This window comes from Triturus cristatus, chromosome 8, assembly GCF_964204655.1.
Source record: "Triturus cristatus chromosome 8, aTriCri1.1, whole genome shotgun sequence".
Lineage (NCBI taxonomy): Eukaryota > Metazoa > Chordata > Amphibia > Caudata > Salamandridae > Triturus > Triturus cristatus.
The window spans coordinates 77,418,728-77,437,602 of record NC_140591.1 but is presented as its reverse complement, the minus strand read 5'-3'; the positions used below and the strand labels follow the sequence as shown (position 1 = coordinate 77,437,602).

Below are 18,875 nucleotides of genomic sequence, written 5' to 3'. Positions count from 1 at the left end.
TTGTTCACGCTTGGCATCCGAAGGTGCAGCATGGCAAAAGACAATAAATTGACCCCTGCACACAGGGGTGGCACTTTGGGTGTGGTGTGGAGTCGGCTCGGAGCTGCACCACGTCACCTAGCAGTGCTTTGGAGCAATGCTGTGAAAACGTTTTCTGTATTGAGGCTGGCATCTGGGTAGTATTCTAAGGTGAGAGAGATGCTTTTAGATGGAGTACCCACCAGAAAAAGCACTACCAAAGATAAGTAACTTGCTCTTCCTGAGGATTCATTTCATTTTTACCATCTTCTGAATCAAGCTGAGGTGAGCATACACAGAAGTAGACAGACTCTATTAAAGAGACACTGTAACTCTATCTCTTTTGCTGAGCTGTACAATGCGTGGAGTTTTTCAGAGAGATCCTTTGCCTTCACATCTCGCACATAGGAGTGGTGTCGTGTAGTTCCTATAAGACCTATATAGGATCTGCACGTTTAGACAACGTACCCATTGGGACTGGTGCCAGACTGATTCCAGACACCCCCACCGGGTATGTTGGCCTGTGTACCAGCTAGCTCGCGATGCCACTATCACCTCCTCTTACCAAGGAGAGAATACTTCTTGGCAACTATCGAACATGACAACCCTGATCCCTCTGGACCATGGAAACAGTAACTCACTTTTCGCACAGTCACTCGTGCTCACTTTTTCTCAGAGAGATACACAGAATAAATGGTTGGGACGTTTTCAATAAGCATTTATTGAACAGTTGTTATTCTAGTGTAAAATAAGTAGCATAGATTAATGAGTAGCAACACTAAGAAAGTAAACAGATGGTAGGTCTCTACCATTTTGTTAAAATCATAGCCACAGGCAAGTACATAAAATACATGACAGTAAAATGCGTACTCCTACGATGCAATCCTAACTAGATGTACCTAAGTGTACTTAGCATGTGAGTAGATGTAAGCCAAGAATCCCTCTTGGATAAGACCAACCCCATTACCTGATGTGAGACTGCGGGACCTCGCTCTGGTCTCGAGCTGAACACCCCGCGAGGGATGTCTGACCACTGCGAGCTGGAGTATTTGCATGCAGGAACCTCCGCGTCTTGCGTCAGTGTGTCGGTCGGGAAGTCCTGATCTCCTCTAACTATCTCAGGAAGATGTGATGTTTATGTACCCTAAGGTATCCCCAGGGGGTTCTACCTTGCTGTGCCAGTGTCGGACTTAGGATGATGTCGGGAATTAACTTTATACGTAGTTATTATGCAGGAAATGATGGTTCTGCTGTGCCTCCAAGAAACCAAGAATCCTCATGCATAATTTCTTTTTTTCTTTAACACACTTTATTGATTTTCCCTTTTTTCTTTTCGACAAAAACATGTATATACATAGTGAAATTTGCCGTACATTGAAGATAATACCGTACATTGTATACCTCACTATCATTCGTCAATATCTATCATTTGACACTACACATTTCAGTACAGGTTATATGGCATGTGCGTTCTTATATTGGTACCTGGGGAAAAAAGACCATCCATGAGTGCTTTTATGATAACATAACATCTAAACTTCCCTACCCCCACCCCTCCTGACTGGCACTACCCCAGTTAGGACAATCAGCTATGCAGTCTACCCTGGCTTCCGCATTGTGCCTATATAGGCATGTGAAGAATATGGGATTTGGAGAACCATACTACGTGTGTGTAGTGTTCTGGGGCCAGTAGTAAGGGTGGAGTAGGAATCAGGCGATAATTACCATACTGTTTGGCATTTATTCTAGGAACGGGTTGTAGGGCTTTGAATGCTTCTATTAACTGGTCCCATTCCATTGATATCCGGGGCTTATGCAGGCCTCTGCCTCCTCTCGTCTGATGGCAGTGATCTCCGCACTACCCCAGCGCACCAGCTCTCTATGCCAAATATAGACTGCTCTCATGCATAATTTGAGGCCGGTGTTCAGGGATAAACCCTACGTATTGTGTGTAGTATTGTAACTAGGTGAAAGGTCAATCCCTCAAATCAGTTATGTATGTAATATAGGAGAGAATCTAGGTGAAGGGTTATGATGTTACCTGGACCTATATCGGGGAACCTATATGGAATATAACTGTGGCTGTCCACACCAGTCTACCCATGCACTCCATTCTATCTGGCATAGTACTGGAGATCAGGTTATAGGCCACCAATATCTCTTATCGACCAGGTGAATGGGCACATGCTTGCAACCTCTTGATGAGCGAGTTGTATTATGTACCTGTTAAAATCACGAGGATAAAATAATGAACTTTTTGATGCATAATTTGGAAAAGAGAAGACAGTGTGTTTAAGAGTTCTATATGTGAAAGATCAGACACCTTCTCCCTTCCTTCTCCCTTCTACCTTCTCCCTTCTTTTGATTTTCAACTCTGCACACACAACAATCCTGTTCACTGAGGACTCCTTATGACACGGAATGAGACCCAGATTGGGAGTCTGTGGTCTGGAGGACCAAGTGTACCCTCCCTTTTTTTTTTTTTTTAGCGGGACTACTGTCTGCTTGTTGGGCTGCGGAAGACTGACCGTAGTTAAAGCAGCATATACTAGCTGCAGGCCAGGCCTTTTTACCTGTCCCTTACCAGCAATAGATTGCCTCTTCTGTATTTAATTTGTTACAGTCCCCTTCAGCCGGTTACTTTACTTCATCCATGTGGGAGATGGGTGACCGACTGTGTGCATTTGTTGGTTGTGTGTGTCTGTGTACAGTGTACAAGTATAGTAGATTGTGCATGTACCGCGTATGCTGCTGGTGGCTGTCGCAACCCAAGAATTTATTATGATTTCCTCAACCTCAGTAGCACCTAAAATGGGGATTTGAGAGTCCTGAAAAGCAATGCATATTGTATGGCTCTTCCAAAGCAGTCCTGAGGTCTTTTTCTAGTGCGCCAGACTCTAACGTGTGGAGTGAAGGATAACAAGGGTGCTCCTGAAGTCTAGGAGAATTCCATGCCCTTTCCTGCTCCATTTTTCCCTACAAGTGTTGCCCCCAAATTTCCATTGGTAGTTAGGTATGGAAGCCTTTTCACTTTGTGCCTTTGTTTTGGGTCTTTTCTGATGGGAGAGCTGCAACTCCACCGCACCATCCTGCTAGCATTGTTAGACAATGACTGTGGCAGAACCTGTCAGGAATTACCTGAAACCAGTCCCACAATGGACTTGTAAAATGGGCATACCCTCTCTGCAAACTTAGCTTAAGTATAGGGTAAAAACTGTCGGCTGTCAGGATCTTGGGGACCACAGCACCAGGGAATGAGATACTATTGTGTTCTCCATGGTTGCGGTATTAACTGCCAGCTCCCTCTCCCGGTCTCATGTTGCCAGCCTGCCTGCATCTGCTGCCTTGGAGGAAGGAACTTAAGAACGGCTTTGGGTGAAGGGGGTCATTGAAGGTGCCGTTGCATGAGGAAAATGCTGCTGAGAAAAGAATGACTGTCAGGACAAACTGAAGCTGCCTTGCTTGACCTAGGATGATGCCCTGAGACTAAGTGTCCATTCTGCATGCTCCAAAGCCAAAGTGCCCATCACTACGGGACGCTCTGGGAAACCGAAAAACGTAGCATTAAGAAAACATAACTGAATTCAGCAGTCTCACTTGAAGAATTGAAGTGTCAGAGCAGGTATGCATTAACCTACACCTCTTTTCCACCCTTCAACAAGGGGCGGGAGAGGGTGAGTGGGGTCTTTGCTGTGGATGCGCAGTGAGGTTTTTTTGTGTGCCTGACGTACATCCCCCTATGAATGGGTGATATGGCGCTGCCTATTCACGAGCGGTGTTGGAAATGCCCATGCTCACCAAACCCGGATATGCACTTGCACACCAGGCGCAGACCATGGCTAGAGCGGCTGGGCTAGGACAGAGTCCGCATGCTGTCCTCTAGAATTGTGTCCTTGGGTATTGTGCAATAATGAGACACCCAGGGAGAGCGGAAAGATCACAATGGGAATGAGTTAACCTCCGCTTTGGAAACAGGTCAGCAGGGATCCGGAAGAGCAACCCACAAACATTACCCACTAATATCCACAGAGAGCAAAAGTCTAACTTGCATTGTGCAACCAGTCAATACCTTTACTAGCCTAGGCTGCATCCAAATCACAGCATTTCTGTTCTGATGCTGTGCACCAATGAAGGAGTCTTCGTTGATTATGTATATATGGATGCTTGGAAGGTGTCCTGTAAGGCAAGCTTGAGTACCTCCTGTATTGCGAATTGTTGCCCCAAAAGCCTTTCACCTCATGGTTGAGTAGAATGTGGTAATGGTGCACACACACTCAACTTGACTGCCTTGCAACACACCTGGAAGCATTGCACCACCTCGGGAAACACTGCAGCACCAAGTCCCCTTCACATTGACATCTGGTGACATACAAGGGCCCTTGCTTAACAGACAACCTGAGCAAACAACTAAATCAGCCTGTTGAGTATGTTCAAGCAGGCAGTCTTCAGATAGATGTTCAAGACCTAAGATAACTGTCAAGTATATATTTTTGGAGCCCACCTCCATGTCAAGAGTTACCTCAAAGAAGCGTAGAGGTCCAAATTCACAAGTTTTGTTATGTGGGAGGGGGGGGCCTTGATCGGCTATTTTTTTACATTTGTCTTCTCTCTCTGTCCCTTCCGCACCCACTCCATCCTCTAGTTTTTTTGAGTATTCAATCACTCCTCCGTCTCAGCCACCCTATGCCATTTCTAGTTTTTTGCACCGCACATCTACATTATCGCCTTGTAACTGGGATCTTCATCCCTTCCTACAGTCGCTCATCTTGAGGGTAAGGTAGCTAAGGCGCTGACATCTACCAGCTAGGCATCTTCCCAGACAATCTTGATGTAGTGCTGGCTGTGAGAAAGTTCTCTGCAAGGTCTTAAATGCCGGCGCTAAGTGTTGCCACTGTGTCTTGGACAAAAGAATAAACTACTTCATTTGTTTAGGGTTGACTATCTTTTCTCAACATCCAGCTAAGCCATGCGACCAAATGTAAAACCTGTTAAGCAACGATTGGTAATTGCATGATTATCCTTAAACAAGGCGCCTTCATCGATTTCCTCTAATACACAGCAAAGAACAGAAAGGATCTGTACTCGTTTATAACACATGGAATAACAGTGGCCTTCTGTGAGCTGAGGCTACTTTTGAGGTTCAAACTTTTTGTGCCTTGGAACCTAACACAATTTTAGTTTGGGATAAGGTCACCCTACCTTTCGAAAATGATTAGTTAAAGACCTTGACATTTATGATAATGAATGGCCGCTTTTTACCAGCCCCCTCATTCTTCTTTTTCTGAAGAACTGTTGTAAAACATCTGTCTGGTGGACCAGCTAAATTGGCTTAAAAGGTTTTCAGTATCTCTGTGTCTGCTGGAGGTGAATACATGGAAAAATAAGAACTTCTTGAAGTGTAACGTTGGCAAAATACAGTGGATGGCACCGAGCATCCCTGGGACACAGTAGTATGGCCAGAGGCTCTAGACCTGGCTTCTCCTACAAGTAGCTTGTGAGCTGCTGGTAGCTCTCCAACTACCTGTAGGTAGCTCTCCTGGGTGCAGCCCAGCCTACTAAATTGGAAGCTTTTGCTTCATTGCCTTAATATATATGCACCAAAATTGAACGCATGTATTTGAGATAAAAATGTGTAAATTTTCTGAACTCCTAAGCTGATATTTGGAGAAAAATGGTTGAATTTCCAAAATAACTTAATATTTGAGTGATAAAATGGTGTTGAGAACTTATTCCTAATATTATTTTACTTGATACTAGGGGCATTGCAGCTATGGCTGTTATCTTACCCAGGTAAAGGCAGTCCACATTGACATCCATTTTTACATTACTGCTAGCAACCATGCTTGATGCACTGAAGTAATCACTGCTGGTAATCTTTGCATATGGTGGCCACGAATGTAATCTAGTCTAATGTGGTCAGTATTACATCTCTAATAATAATAATAATCACTAAGGAGGATTTTCGTTGAACATAAGTAGCTCTTATTACAAAAAAAGGTTGGAGACCCCTGCCCTAGAAAGACAACCTGCCTCCACCGGTTTTAAAGTCTACAAAAATTGGACTTTAATAATTCAGTGCTCCCGGGCTGTTTCTTTTTGCAGTGGAAGCAGACAAAAATGTTTTTTCTATTCATCCCCAGAAATATCATGTTTCCAGCCTAGTTCTACTTCGAGAAATCTTTCTAGCTAGGCTTCCTTTCGGTCATAATAAAAAGTTTGCAAACGGTCCAGATTACAGCAGAAAGATTGGTATGAGCCAAGAAGATCCGATGTCCCAACCGAGCAAACACTTCACTGGCTTCCAGCAAATGTTTATATATACTTTTTGAAGAGCTAATCATTTCTATGATGCAGACTGTGGGATTTCTCTTTCTACAGGATAAACTTATACCACAGCATCTGGATTTCCTTTTGGGAAAGGCCGTTTGGTGGTGGATATACTAAAGAAACAGTTTTTGGACGTTTTCAGTATTGTCCCCACACTGTGGCACTCACTTCAGTGCTTTTGGTCACTCCCCAAGTGTTTGACATGTACTATGCAGTTTAAAGACCTACAGCCATTCCAACTGAGTACATGCATCCTTTCCATTATCTTCTGTTCCATGAAGCCCACAGTTTTGTTCCCCTGTCCATCTTTTATCTACCCAGTGGTGTCCATGTACGAGCTACAGATAAGATGTAGTTGTTAAAACACCTCTCTGTAGGTTAATCCTTGTGCTGGCTGTTGGCTCATGCAAATCTGTGCACTCCCACAAAGCCAAGGTAGATTCAGTCATGGTTTTTGCAGACGTAGCTCAATCCCTTGTTTGTAGTCATTGGCTTTTCAAGGCCATTTTGCACTAATGAGTTGGGAAAAAGAAAGAGCCAGTACATAGCAGTAGGATAGTTAACTTTGTGGCAGCACCGTTCCTTTTAGTGCAAGGTTCATTTCTACTTGAAACCCTCTCTGCTGTCTCCTCGGACGTTGGTCAGAACATTATATTAATAAGCTCCTTTCTTGCCTCTCACATGGGTTCAATGTACAGCTTTTGAGAAGATATTTCTAGTCCTTTAAGTAGTAGTAATCATGTACCAAATTGACTTTCAGACTTGCTTCTTTCAACGATTCCATTGGTTCAGGCAAAGTAAAGGCTGGCAGTTGTACATCAGATCTCCTGGTTGCGATGTGCAAGCGACCTGTGAGTCATAGGAATGTACTGTTTTCAGCCCTGGCTAAAGTATGGCATGCTTGGCATCTTTGCAGCTCCTGATCATTCCTCCCATGTCTGCTCGTAGTAGCTGGGCATCAGATAGGTGGGTGAATGCAGTTCAGAGACATCCAGTGTGTATTGACAGAAGGGAATCCATTCGCTGCCTTTTGTGGAACGCCGTATCTTTTGCACCCGAGTGGCGTTGGTCCTGTGTAGAAGGATGTGCCATTCTTTGTTGTTCTTAGTACTAGCTGTGCTTCCTTGGGAAGGCCTGATGAGAACAAAGGGGCAACTTTTGGCACTCTCTTCTTCAGCGTAAGCTTCTTCAGTGGCTTCAGCCTAAAGATCTTGCTTCTTCTCTGTGCCGTTTGATAAATAAAATGTATCATGGTGGTGGGAAAAAAAGTTTTCAAGGTCTGGTTCCTTTTCTGTGCTTTGTAGCAAATTCAGTTCCTGCCCTAAACAGAGATGAAGATTATTGACAAAGTAGAACTCCGCATTGGGTCTTTCTATGAATTATTGCAGTTAAAAGCTGAATTTTTACTACATGTGTTCTAGAGTCTTCCAGTCAACTGGTCTGTTGCATGTAGTAAATAAATTTGCACAACCCGGCTGCAGTGAGGAAGAGATTCAAAATTGTGCTTGCCTACATAATTTCATAAGAAAGTTTTCATCTGAGTTTGAAATTTTAGCCATTCAGATTTCATGATTCTGGAAGCCTAGCATTTGCTTGTGTGTCTGTAAAGCTTTAAAACCTCTTGTTGTTATTTTGCTTTCTGTATGAAACTGCAAGGCGATGTGCATTGGCTTTTTTAAGCTATTTTAAAAATATGTCTTTCCTTTCGCAGCGTCTGCTTTATTTGCTTTCTGTATGCAGTCATTTATTTGCTTTCTATGTTAGAGTGTTCTCCACAAAGCTTTATTTCCGTATAGATCTGCAGGTCTTTTAAAGCTATTACAATTCTTTCAGTTTGCAGCAAGTTTTGCCTTTTTAAAGCTATTTTTTAATTATTTATCTGCTTTCTGTGGTGCTGTGTCGTCTGTAAAGTTTTAGAACCTCTTGTTTTTTCCCTGGAATAGCAGACTTTTCACTTTACCCTAACAGGGCCATAGATTCCAAAGGGCTGCTCGAGTGAGAAGCTTCAGCCATCTGTTTTTTGTCATGTCGGGGGTTGTGCTGATCGTTGGGAGGAAAGCATGATCATGATGCTTTTTTAGGTCTCGCCTGCGAACGCAGCGCGGAGCGCTGCTTTCGGCGAGATCTATTGTTGCTGACTTGCCTCGGAAGGGGGACAGGAGATGTGCACGCGCAGGCTCTTAGCGGATTTGAATTGGTGTACGCGCCTACAGCCACGCGGCGTGCACATCTCCTGTCCCCCTTCCGACCACATGTCAGCCCACGCAGCGCGTAGCGCTGCTGTCGCCAAGGACGCTGTGCCTCGATCAGGCACCAACAATAGCCCACACGGAACCCCCCAGCCCTTCTTCACTCACCGGGCTGCTCTTCTGGGGGGGGGCTCCTCCTCGCGGCTGCAGCACTTCTCTTGCGGGGCTTCCCTGCACTCCCGGGAGCCCCATGCTGCCGTGGGCAGCCTCGTCCGCCGCAGTCTTCACCCGGGCCCCCTCCTGGGACCCGGGGCTTCGCTCCACTCCGGTCGCCACCGCGGGGCTCTCCCTTCAGCATGGGAGCCCCGCGTTAGCATGGTACGCCGTCTCTCTTCCTGCCGGAGCAGGCCCCGCCCACGTCCCGGGCAAGGGCGCCTGACTTCCGGCTTGTTTTTAGATGTCATTGAAGAGCTTTCTGCCAGGTAAGCCTGCATTGTGTTTTTGGGGAGATAGTAATATGCAGACGTGTTTTAGCGATTGGACGAATTTTAAGTCTGGTTAAAATGAAATAGCACACGTTTCATAACTTAGTATTACTTTGCACAGTTGCTGTAAAGAGTTGGTTTCCCAGGCTTTTTGCACGTTTAAATTGTTTAGCACTCGGTGAAGCTTGACAGAGTGGGCGGAAACTCGTTTTCGATCTGCTTTTCTCAAGCTGGGGACATAACAATAATTTAGTGAGCCACGTTTTGCAATCTTGCATTCATGCCAAAAGCCGATAACACATGATTCTTGCAAAAATTGCTGTTTGGTCAAGCAGAATTCCAGACGTAGCTTTGCCTGAGATGTGGAGGTTGGACAAGAAACAATCATTTGCAATGCAATACGTCTCGCATTTACGCACGTTTATGCTATTGGCATTGTAAATGACACCGCCTTTTATTTATGTTTTAAAAACCAAAACATAAATAAAAGGCATTGTCATTTACAATGTCAATAGCTCAAACTTGCGTAAATGCGAGACCTATTGCATTGCAAATGCTTGTTTTAGTTTGATTGTAATTACCCAGAGGACGGATTCAGAGCACTTGTCAAAGCCTTCTGGTGTCCTACAGTGGACAAAAGACCTCATTCGAAATGCAGACCCCTGCATCCTATTTTTTCCCCTCTGTTTTCATTGCATAGCTGGGTAAAATAGCTCAGTGGACTCAGTGCCTGCAGCACATTGCACTAAATCCAGATGTTCGTGAGTCTGTCCTTTATCTATTAGCTGACTGTATTGATTCAGAGAATTTAGATCCAAGATTGCACAAAAACACAGATATGCTTATTATTTTCTTGTTTGCTTTTTTTGATGTCTACTACAATTAATAGCATGTTGAGTAACACTCACCCTCCTGTTATCCCCCATCCGATTGGTAAAGCCAGTATTTCGCCTATAGTCAAGACTTTGCCAGTGCTTGTTTTTAGGGAGTGACCTGGCTACTTAGAGTGGATATTTGAAAGACGGCCATTGGTTTTTGAAGTCACATGCATGGAAATAGTTTGCCAATAACAGTGAAGGACTCTTTAAAGCTCAGTCACAAGAAATTAAAATAAACGCAGACAAATGACCAGGAATCTTTTAACAGATTAATGTCAATTAAGATTTTTAATAGTTTGTTTAAGCATGTCGTTTAGCTGTGCTGAAGGACGTCGCATATAACACAATTAAATACGCCTTCAGAGGTCTATTTTGTGTAACACTTAAAGTGGGGGTTCTAACTTAACATGCTTGTTGTTTTTGTTTTGGGTAGGAAATAATGTTTTTTCTCAGCCTATATATTACCTTAAACAATTGTCCTGTAGAAAAGGATTGTTGTCCTGAATACAATCAACACACCTATCGGTGCTTTTCACAGCCTGTGACTGCCACCAACTCTGTTTTAAAGGATACTGTGATTAGGAAGGTAAAACGTGTTGCGTTATTTTAAGTGTGTTTATTTTTTTTTCTTTTGAAGATGGCATGAGTGTGTTCCAAGAGCGTGATGACGGCAAAGAGGCGATGGATGACAACGAAGAGGTGATGCAGGCTCTCCTCATTCATGAGAAAAAGAGCACCACTTTGGCGGCAGCTGCCACAGGGGGTGGCGGGGCGAGCACACTCGCCGCCACAAATGCCAGCGACTCTGAGAGCGAGACAAGTGAGTCAGACGAGGAAACACCGCCCCACCCGTCCACTGCGCTGTCCGCTCTACATGGGTTGCGGGACAAAGATGATGATGACGACGACGATGAGGAGGAGTTTGAAAATGTGGCAACTGATCCCACTGTAATGGTGGGAGGGCGGCCCTACCTATACAGTGTGGTGAGCCAGCGACCTGAGCTGGTCACTCAGATGACACCACGTGAAAAGGAGCTTTATATGGAAATGGGCCAGCGAATATTCGAGGACATGTATGACTGAAGCTCCTCACGCATTAGAGTGACTACCTTCTTTCCATATGAAATGGGGACAACTATGTAGCACATTTTATACACATGGGTTACCTGCGAGGAGGAAGGTGCCTTTATCTGTGGAAATTTTAAAACCCTTAAAAGCCTGATATTAAAAAGTAAGAGTGGCAAAAACAAGCAAAGAAAGCAGTCGTGTGTGTACATGTGGGGTTGTGTGCACATGTGAAAAATGCACACGCAACAGTGAGTGGTGTGAAATTTTGAAAGCTGTGACCATCCCCGAACCCATTCTTTTGCTTAACTATGTCATTCCTCTTAGATTTGCTTCAAAAACAAAACTGGGTCTGAACTCATGTTATTTTAGACAGGTCTTTTATGATCACCAGATTACTTTTTTCCTCATTTCCTTGTGTTGAGGAGCTCTAGGTAAAGCTCTCTAATGGTAGGCACTGCTTATACTTTTTTTTGAGAGATATCCCGACAGGCTTTTGTTTAAACTTTTTATGTGCATTTCCATTTTAACAATGTGTATTTTTAAGATCTCAGATGTTCTGTTCTCTTCCCTCCTTTCATTGTCTTTTGAGCCAACTCTTTTCTTCATACATTTGAGAAAAAACAAAAGTCTCCATCTGAAATTGTATAGAACTCTAAATGAGAAGTAAAGTAACTTTGGCAAGGCTGAACTGTTGTAGGAATAAGGCCACTAAACAACAAGAGGATTTATTGAATCAAACTTGTATGGTTAGTAATGAAAACTCCCCACTGCCTACTCTTTTGGGCTGTTGTTGTCTGATCCTTGGACCTGCACTCCGATGGCTCCTTCTATTCTCTGGCCACAGGGTCCTCGATCGCTCTTCCTCAGCGGTTAGGGTGGTATTCTGCAGATTCCCTTGCAATACCATGATTCGAATAGGCACCAGTAGTATCCACTGTCTGATAATATCAGGTTCATGGTACTTGGATTGTATGGTATGATTCCAGAGGCGTCCAAGTTGTATCGCATTCATGGAAGAAGCATTGATGCATTACATTCTCAGTACCAAACAATATGGTGCTCTAGGTATTCACTTCGCAGTACACTGCCATAAGATCTGTGTGGTATTATGTACTCCATTGGCAGTTTTAGTGTTTATGCGGTATTATGTTATCAATACCTCTTAACGGGATCTAAGTGATACCTTTCTCCTTATATTCAGTGTTAGCTTTTCTGTGGTACCAAATGCCCTTACACTTGAAGATAGAATCATTGTGGTATTGCGTTTTCAGTATGTGGCAATAGCATCACATATCGCATTCTCAGTCCGCATCTGTAGAATCGATGTGATTCATGGTGCCTCTACACAGCAATGAGATCATTGTGCTATCACATCGTCAATATGCAATGTTGGCATCCATGTGATGTCAACTTACCAATAAGCAGCAACAGAGTGCATCTGAATTTACAGTCAATAAAAATTAGTAGGATCATTGTGGTGTTGCTTTCTAGCTCCTGGCGGTATCGCATGACCAAGGAGTGGCAATGAGATGTGTAAAATCCGATTTTTAACGTGCAGTATTAGTATCCCCGTGGGAGTGTGCTCCTTTTGCATCGTGACAGGATCCACTTCTTATCACTTACGTGGTATCACCATCCCAAAACATCTTGATGCGATCCAAGTGCTTACTCACTACTCCTTCTTTGGGCCAGTATCACCACTTTCCCCATATACCTTCTATCACTTTAACACAGACTGCAAGGGGATCAGTGTGGTATCTGTCACACCCAACCCTCCGGAGCACAGTAATAGGAATCATCTGGTGTGCTCTTCACTGTACGTGGCCGGAGGATCCTTTCAAGTGTTTGTCTGTGTGTGCAGGAGCTCAATGGTCTTGATTTAAAAGAGCTTTATAATCTTTAATAAATTTAAGCCTCAAATTGTGTTTATTGCCTGTTGAGGATGAATCTGACACAAATGCAGTTGATTGTTAATAGTAATGGCAGCCCTAACTTGTCTCAAATGCTTCTTAGTACATTTAATCAGTCCCAGCCTGGTGATCTGCAGAGAAGACAAGACTGAGACCATTTTATTTTCTACTGAGCCATTGAACCATATGTGTTTTTTTGCTCCACTCATGAGAGGTTTACTGTTGGTTGATAACCCTATTTGCCCAACTTTGAAGTGGGACTGCTAGATTCATAAAACAAAACCACATCCCTTCTGCCCTAGAAACAAAGAGTGTTAGGTTTATTCCAGTGTTCCAGGATCAGACTTCACTCTGATTCATGTCAACTTTATTTACGCTGACCATTCTTGCTTTTTTATATCTGCAGCTTTAGGCCCTTTTTTCACTGTTCTTAGATACATTTTAAAGGGACTGACTGCTCAATGAGCAACCTACTTGGAGGGAAGAACTGATGGTTCAGCTACAAAGTTTGCTTCAACCTCATCTCTCTTAATCTTTTTCTTGCAAACGCAGTCATGATCTTACTGTGAGCAAGTCTCTGAGCATCAGTTTTACAGAATGTTCTCCCTGGACAAAATGTGAGAAAAAGATTTTTTTTAGTAAGTAGGAGTGGACCAATTCCCATACCCCTTATTCACATGTTGAAATACAAGAGCAGCCATTTTCTGCAATCCTGGTTTTAAAAAGTTAGCATGAGACTCTGCTTCACCTGTGCAGCTTTCAGACTTGACCCCCTCAGCCACCCAGCCATCTTGAATTTTGCTAGCCCAATTGTAGGTGTTTACGCTTCGTCACCAAGATTTCTTTTTGGCGAGGTCCTTTGCAGTAGAGCCTGAGGATGTACATCAGTGGAGATTTTCTAGTCTCTTCTCAGGACCACTCCACACCTCTTTTCTTTAGCCTTTGGAAGGCAGTCTCTTTGGTGGTTCAGTGTGAGTTCTGAGTTTGTCGACTGAATTTTAAGGTTATGTTTGCGTTCAGAGTTGTTATGCGTCTGCAGAGGGACTTCCTTGTGGGGTATCTGAGTGTTTTATGTCTTTAATGTTTTTTGTTTTAATTGCTATTTCATAGGCAAACAATGGTTCTTCCATTGTATTAGTAACATTTGCCGGTTTGCTGTATTGCAATTAAAGCACTTCCTTCAACAGAGCATACTGACTGCAAAAATATTTTCCACCCTTTCACACTGAGCTTTTTACATGAAGGGATTAGACTCCTGCTCTGTCAGTTTAAAGCGCCGTCTTTTTTCCTTGTGTGGTGTTATGCAGCTTCCCTTGTTGGTTGAGGTGGGCTACTCGAACTTTTAATGGAAAGAGACTTTCTGCATCAAGTAGTGCATTTTACAATTTTCTAATGGTTTTATTGCTGTATTTTGCTATGTTTTGGATATATTGATTCTTTATACAATAAACAAATTGCTATTACTATGGTTTTTGAGTTTTTGTTTGTTTTTCGAGTGCAAACGGACACTATTTCTGGCAAAACAGAAAATGGGAAGAGAGAAGTGTTCAAAAAAGTTTTTAGTAAGCCATCAAATTACTCAATCTAGTGCTTTTATTTGAGTCTTTCAATGCCATCTCACGCGATCATCTAATAATTATACTTCTGAAAGAGACTTTTAACCACAGATTCCTAAGCTTAAAGTATTCAATAAGCGTCAGACTTGATCCATAAAATCTTGAGCAGTACTTCTGTGCGCTCATAGGTGGCATCATTTGGCTCCACGTCAGAAGTGGTGTTGCAGTGCCTATATAAGTGCCACCCTGCCAAGCTGACATTGGTTCCTTTCTTTCTGCGCCAACCAGAGAGCTACCTTGCTCATTTCTTTTTTTTTTTTTGTTTACCAACTTCTTTAGACTTTTTGTCGAATATATTTGAGCTTTACGTTCCCAGTGTGCTAGGGACCTGTCCCCTGCTTAACCTTCAGGGTTTAAGACTGGCAAGGATTGTCACAGGCAGATGGCTGTGTCTGATACCAACTTGGTCTGTCTTTGGTGCCTGGGGTCGGGACACGACTTCATGGTCTGTAAGTTGGTGCACCCGAAAGTGATTTGCGAGCAGGTGATGGACTTCCTGGCAACAAGGCAAAAGAAGCCTTTGCAGCGTTCCTGGTCCCATTTCTTTGGAAGATCTTGCGGGCCATTCCCAGAGCCGTTCATCCTGACTATCATCTTCCCGCTCCAAGACCTCCTTGTTGAAGTCCGATAAGTTTAGGAAGCACAGGAAAAAGAAGTTGAAAACCTTGTGCTTCTAGGCCTCACTCTTGCGCTCCACCTGCGGAGCCGGTATCGGGGCCTGCTCCTCACTACCCCGAGTTTTCCGGCACCAGAGTGACACTCACCAAACGTAAGGAATTCTGTGATGCCATGCATCCCCTCTTTGGGCCACTGATTCCCTCTGGCAGTCTTCGAGCCCCATGGAGCCGAGAGGTGCCCCTGCTGGACTACCGTCAGCGGGTTCGGCATCGAAGCTGGCCTGCCCTCGGAATACATTCCATGATCTGGATTGATGCAACCACAGGTGTCTCCATCCACTTTGCTCCATACCATCCGGCGTCACCCCTGCCACTACTTGACACCAGCGCCATCCGGGCCCAATCATCCCCTGGACATTTTGCCCATTGACGGACGCTGCGGTTTATGGTCCCCTTGAGGACAGTGAAGATGAAAACTCGGATCAGGAACTGGGTGATGCCTGTGATTTGTATACCTGCCCAGTCTCAGGCATGCCTTCCCTTCTGGGACAGTCTTCGGAGGAAGGCGCATCTTTCTCCACTGTGAATCGCAAGGCGGCTGAGGTCCTTGATCTCCAGCTGCTGGCTGTCGTGGTCAAGTCTAATGTATTGATGGTGGCGCTTCAACCAGGAGTGGGCTTACCCTTCCCTCATTTAATGAAACCCTCACCATCGTGCTCCTGGGGGCCTGGGCAAAACCCTGCAGAGGGGCTCCTATGCATTGAATGAGTGCCAGGCTGCATCATTCTGCCCCACGAAACTCCGCCTTCCTCTCTTAGCACTCCTTCCTTGCTTGTACAGGCCTCTCAAGTGAAAATTAACCCAAATGCTTTCTCTACTACTCCACTGGACAGGAAACTCAAGAGGCTGGTACCGTTGAGAGGCGCATATTCTCCTCCACCCGACTTCCTTTCAGACGCTCCCTTTCATTGGAGCCATTTTAGATACAGTGATGTTCTGTGCCGATACTCTGGTTGGTCTTGGATGTTCAGGCTGTGATTCCGCTGTGTCGGCCGATATCCTGGATTTCGGTGAGACGGACTCTGAGACTTCTTGATCTCATGTCCTTCTGCATCCTGCTGGTAATGCGTGCCCACTGGTATATGCGGGCTCTGCAGTGGGACTTGAAGTCCCAATAGGTGCAACATCAGGGGAGTCTCTCCGACCTGTTCCAAATACTGGAGAGAACTGTGGAAGATTTGCAGTGGTGGCTGATGAATTGCAGTTGGGTCAGCGACCAACCTCTTTCCATTCCGCACCCAGAATTAACAGTGGTGGCAGATGTTATTCTTAGGTTGGGGCAGCCACCTGGGAGAGGTGAGGATCAAAAGACTCCAATCTCTGGTGTCATAAATGTCATGGAGTTAAGGGTTATTTGCTTGGCACTGAAGGCCTTCCTTCCATCCATCAAGGTAGGGCTGATTCAGGTGTTCACTGACAACACCACCTCCATGTGGTATTGCAACAAATGGGGCACAGTGGGTTCATGAACCCTTTGCCAGGAGGCTCTGCGCCTTTGAACTTGGCAGGGGCGCCAGGACATCCTCTTAGTTGTACAGCACCTGGCTCCCTTATCGCCAAGGCGAAGAATTCAGTCATCAATGCCTCGCAGATCACAAATGTAATCTACATCCAGAGTTGCTGCAAATTCTCTTTCAAGATTGGAGAGACCCATGGCTTGTTCTGTTTGCCACTGCCGAGAACACACAATGTCAGCATTTCTACACACTAGAGCTTCCAAAGCGGCTCTTGATCGTAGATGCATTCTGTCTCGAGTGGAGCTCTGGACTCCTGTATTCCTTTCACCCAATACCACTCCTGCCCAGTGTTCTCCAGACCGACCGTTCCCAAATCATCACAGTTCCTGCTGATTGGGCATAGAGAGTAATGTATCCAGTACTCCAGAGTAAGAGCATCTGTTCTTCTGGTATGACTGCCTCTTCATGAGGTTCTCCTGTTGCAGAAACAGGGCAAGATTTAGCACCTGAACCTGCGCTTGCTCCACCTTAATGTCTGGAGATTGAGCAGCGATAGTTGAGGGTTTTCCATCTCCCTCCCAGAGTTTGTGATGTTATCTTGGCAGTCAGCCATCCATCCATTAAAACTGTGTACGCCGGTCGTTGGGATAAGTTTGTGGACCCCCTTCTCTGCACCCTTTTCAAAGGTATTGCTGTTCGTTCTATGTTTAGCCTGGCAATGTCTTTCCATGGGCACCGTTAAGGGTTACTAGTCCGTTATTTCGGCTGTTTTATGGCTGCCAAATCAACTCGCTCTGCTTCATCCACCAGTTGGTTTCAAAACATTTTCCGCCCCACTCCCCAATGGGATCTTAACTTGGTCCTCACTGGCCTCATGTGTTCTCCCTTCGAGCCCCTGCACAGTATCTCTTTGCGGCTCTTAACCATTAAAACATTTTTTCTGGTGACCATTACATCGGCCAGGAGGGTCTTACCAGTACATCCTCTAAACACCAACCTCTTCCCGGACAGATCTTCGGACATGTGCACCATTCCTCCAGAAGGTGGTCACTCTCTTTTATGTTGGCCAGAGCATCACTCTGCCTGCCTTCTACGGAACACCTCATCCTTCCAAGGAGGAGGAGAAACTCCCATTGTTTGGACCCTAAAAGGGCTCTCTCTTTCTATAGTGATCGAACCATGGACCATCGAGTTGATGACCAACACTTCATTGGGTTCGCTGGAACAAGGCAGGGAAAGACTGTGCAGAAATAGATAATATCCTGATGGATCGTACTCTGCAATAAAAATCTGTTACGCGTTGACGAAAAAACAACCCCCTAAGGGCTTGCAGGATCACTCCACTAGGGCCAAAGCTGTCACTACTATGTTAATGTGCAGGGTAATCATCCTGGATATCTGCCTAGGTGCCACATGGATGTGTCTTCACATGTTCACAAAGCACTACTGCTTGGACAGTCAGGTCTGTTGTGATGGCATTTCGTCCATTCAGATCTACAGGACTTTTTGATCTAGCCAGTTTTCATATCCACAGGCAGATATTGCTTGGGTATCTATTCTATGGTGATCGATCTGTGGGTAGAAGTCGCTATCAGAAAAATAAATTACTTAACTTCGTTAACGCTTTTTCTGGTAGAGACTGTGTCTAACCACAAATACCCCAGCGACCGTCCTAGCCTGTCTGCTCTGCGAACTGGGTTCTACATCCAAAAGATCTTGTTGGACTCTGCACCCTGGTTATAACCAACATTATTTTGTACGTCTCTGCATTTTTGGCACAGAAATGGTCACAAAAGAAACCTATGTCCGCTCACTGGTCTTCCACTTATATGGGCACCGCAGCGTCACAACACAGAGCTGAAACCAAGCCCCTACCAGCATGCAGAGGTACTGTTCAAAATGTTCAAGATCCAGTATGACATCTGTGGAATATTCTAAGGTGAGGAAATCTGGAGTTAGTCTCTACCAAAAAAGCGTTATCAAAGGTAAGGAACTTGATCCTCTTGGCCACATTTGATTAATTTATTATTTTTTTTAAGAGCTGCAAAAAATGGCATGTTAACATAATAAAATGTACCGTATGAATCTGGTATAAATTCACATGTTATGGATGTTCCTGTCATTTAGTCTTTGGGACAGAAGGTTTTTATAGTAATTTTCTTTGAAGAGGGAGGGTTTTCCGTTCGAGGTGTGCATCTATCAGGAAGAGTCTTTGTTGAGACCCATGTGTGACGTCGAGCAGTACCTTGC

The 18,875-nt window shown here is 44.5% G+C and overlaps 1 protein-coding gene across 2 annotated transcripts in view; it reads left to right on the top strand.

Annotated features, from left to right (window-relative positions):
• Nucleotides 1-14,338, top strand: part of GTF2E1 (general transcription factor IIE subunit 1) — a 265,820-nt gene extending 251,482 nt beyond the window's left edge. For both annotated transcript variants that reach the window (XM_085621041.1, XM_085621042.1), the window contains exon 5: nt 10,535-14,338. In XM_085621041.1, coding sequence (XP_085477167.1) covers nt 10,535-10,980 — 446 coding nt within the window. In that variant the 3' untranslated portion in view covers nt 10,981-14,338. The remainder of the gene's footprint in view (nt 1-10,534) is intronic.
• The last annotated feature ends 4,537 nt before the right edge of the window (nt 14,339-18,875 follow it).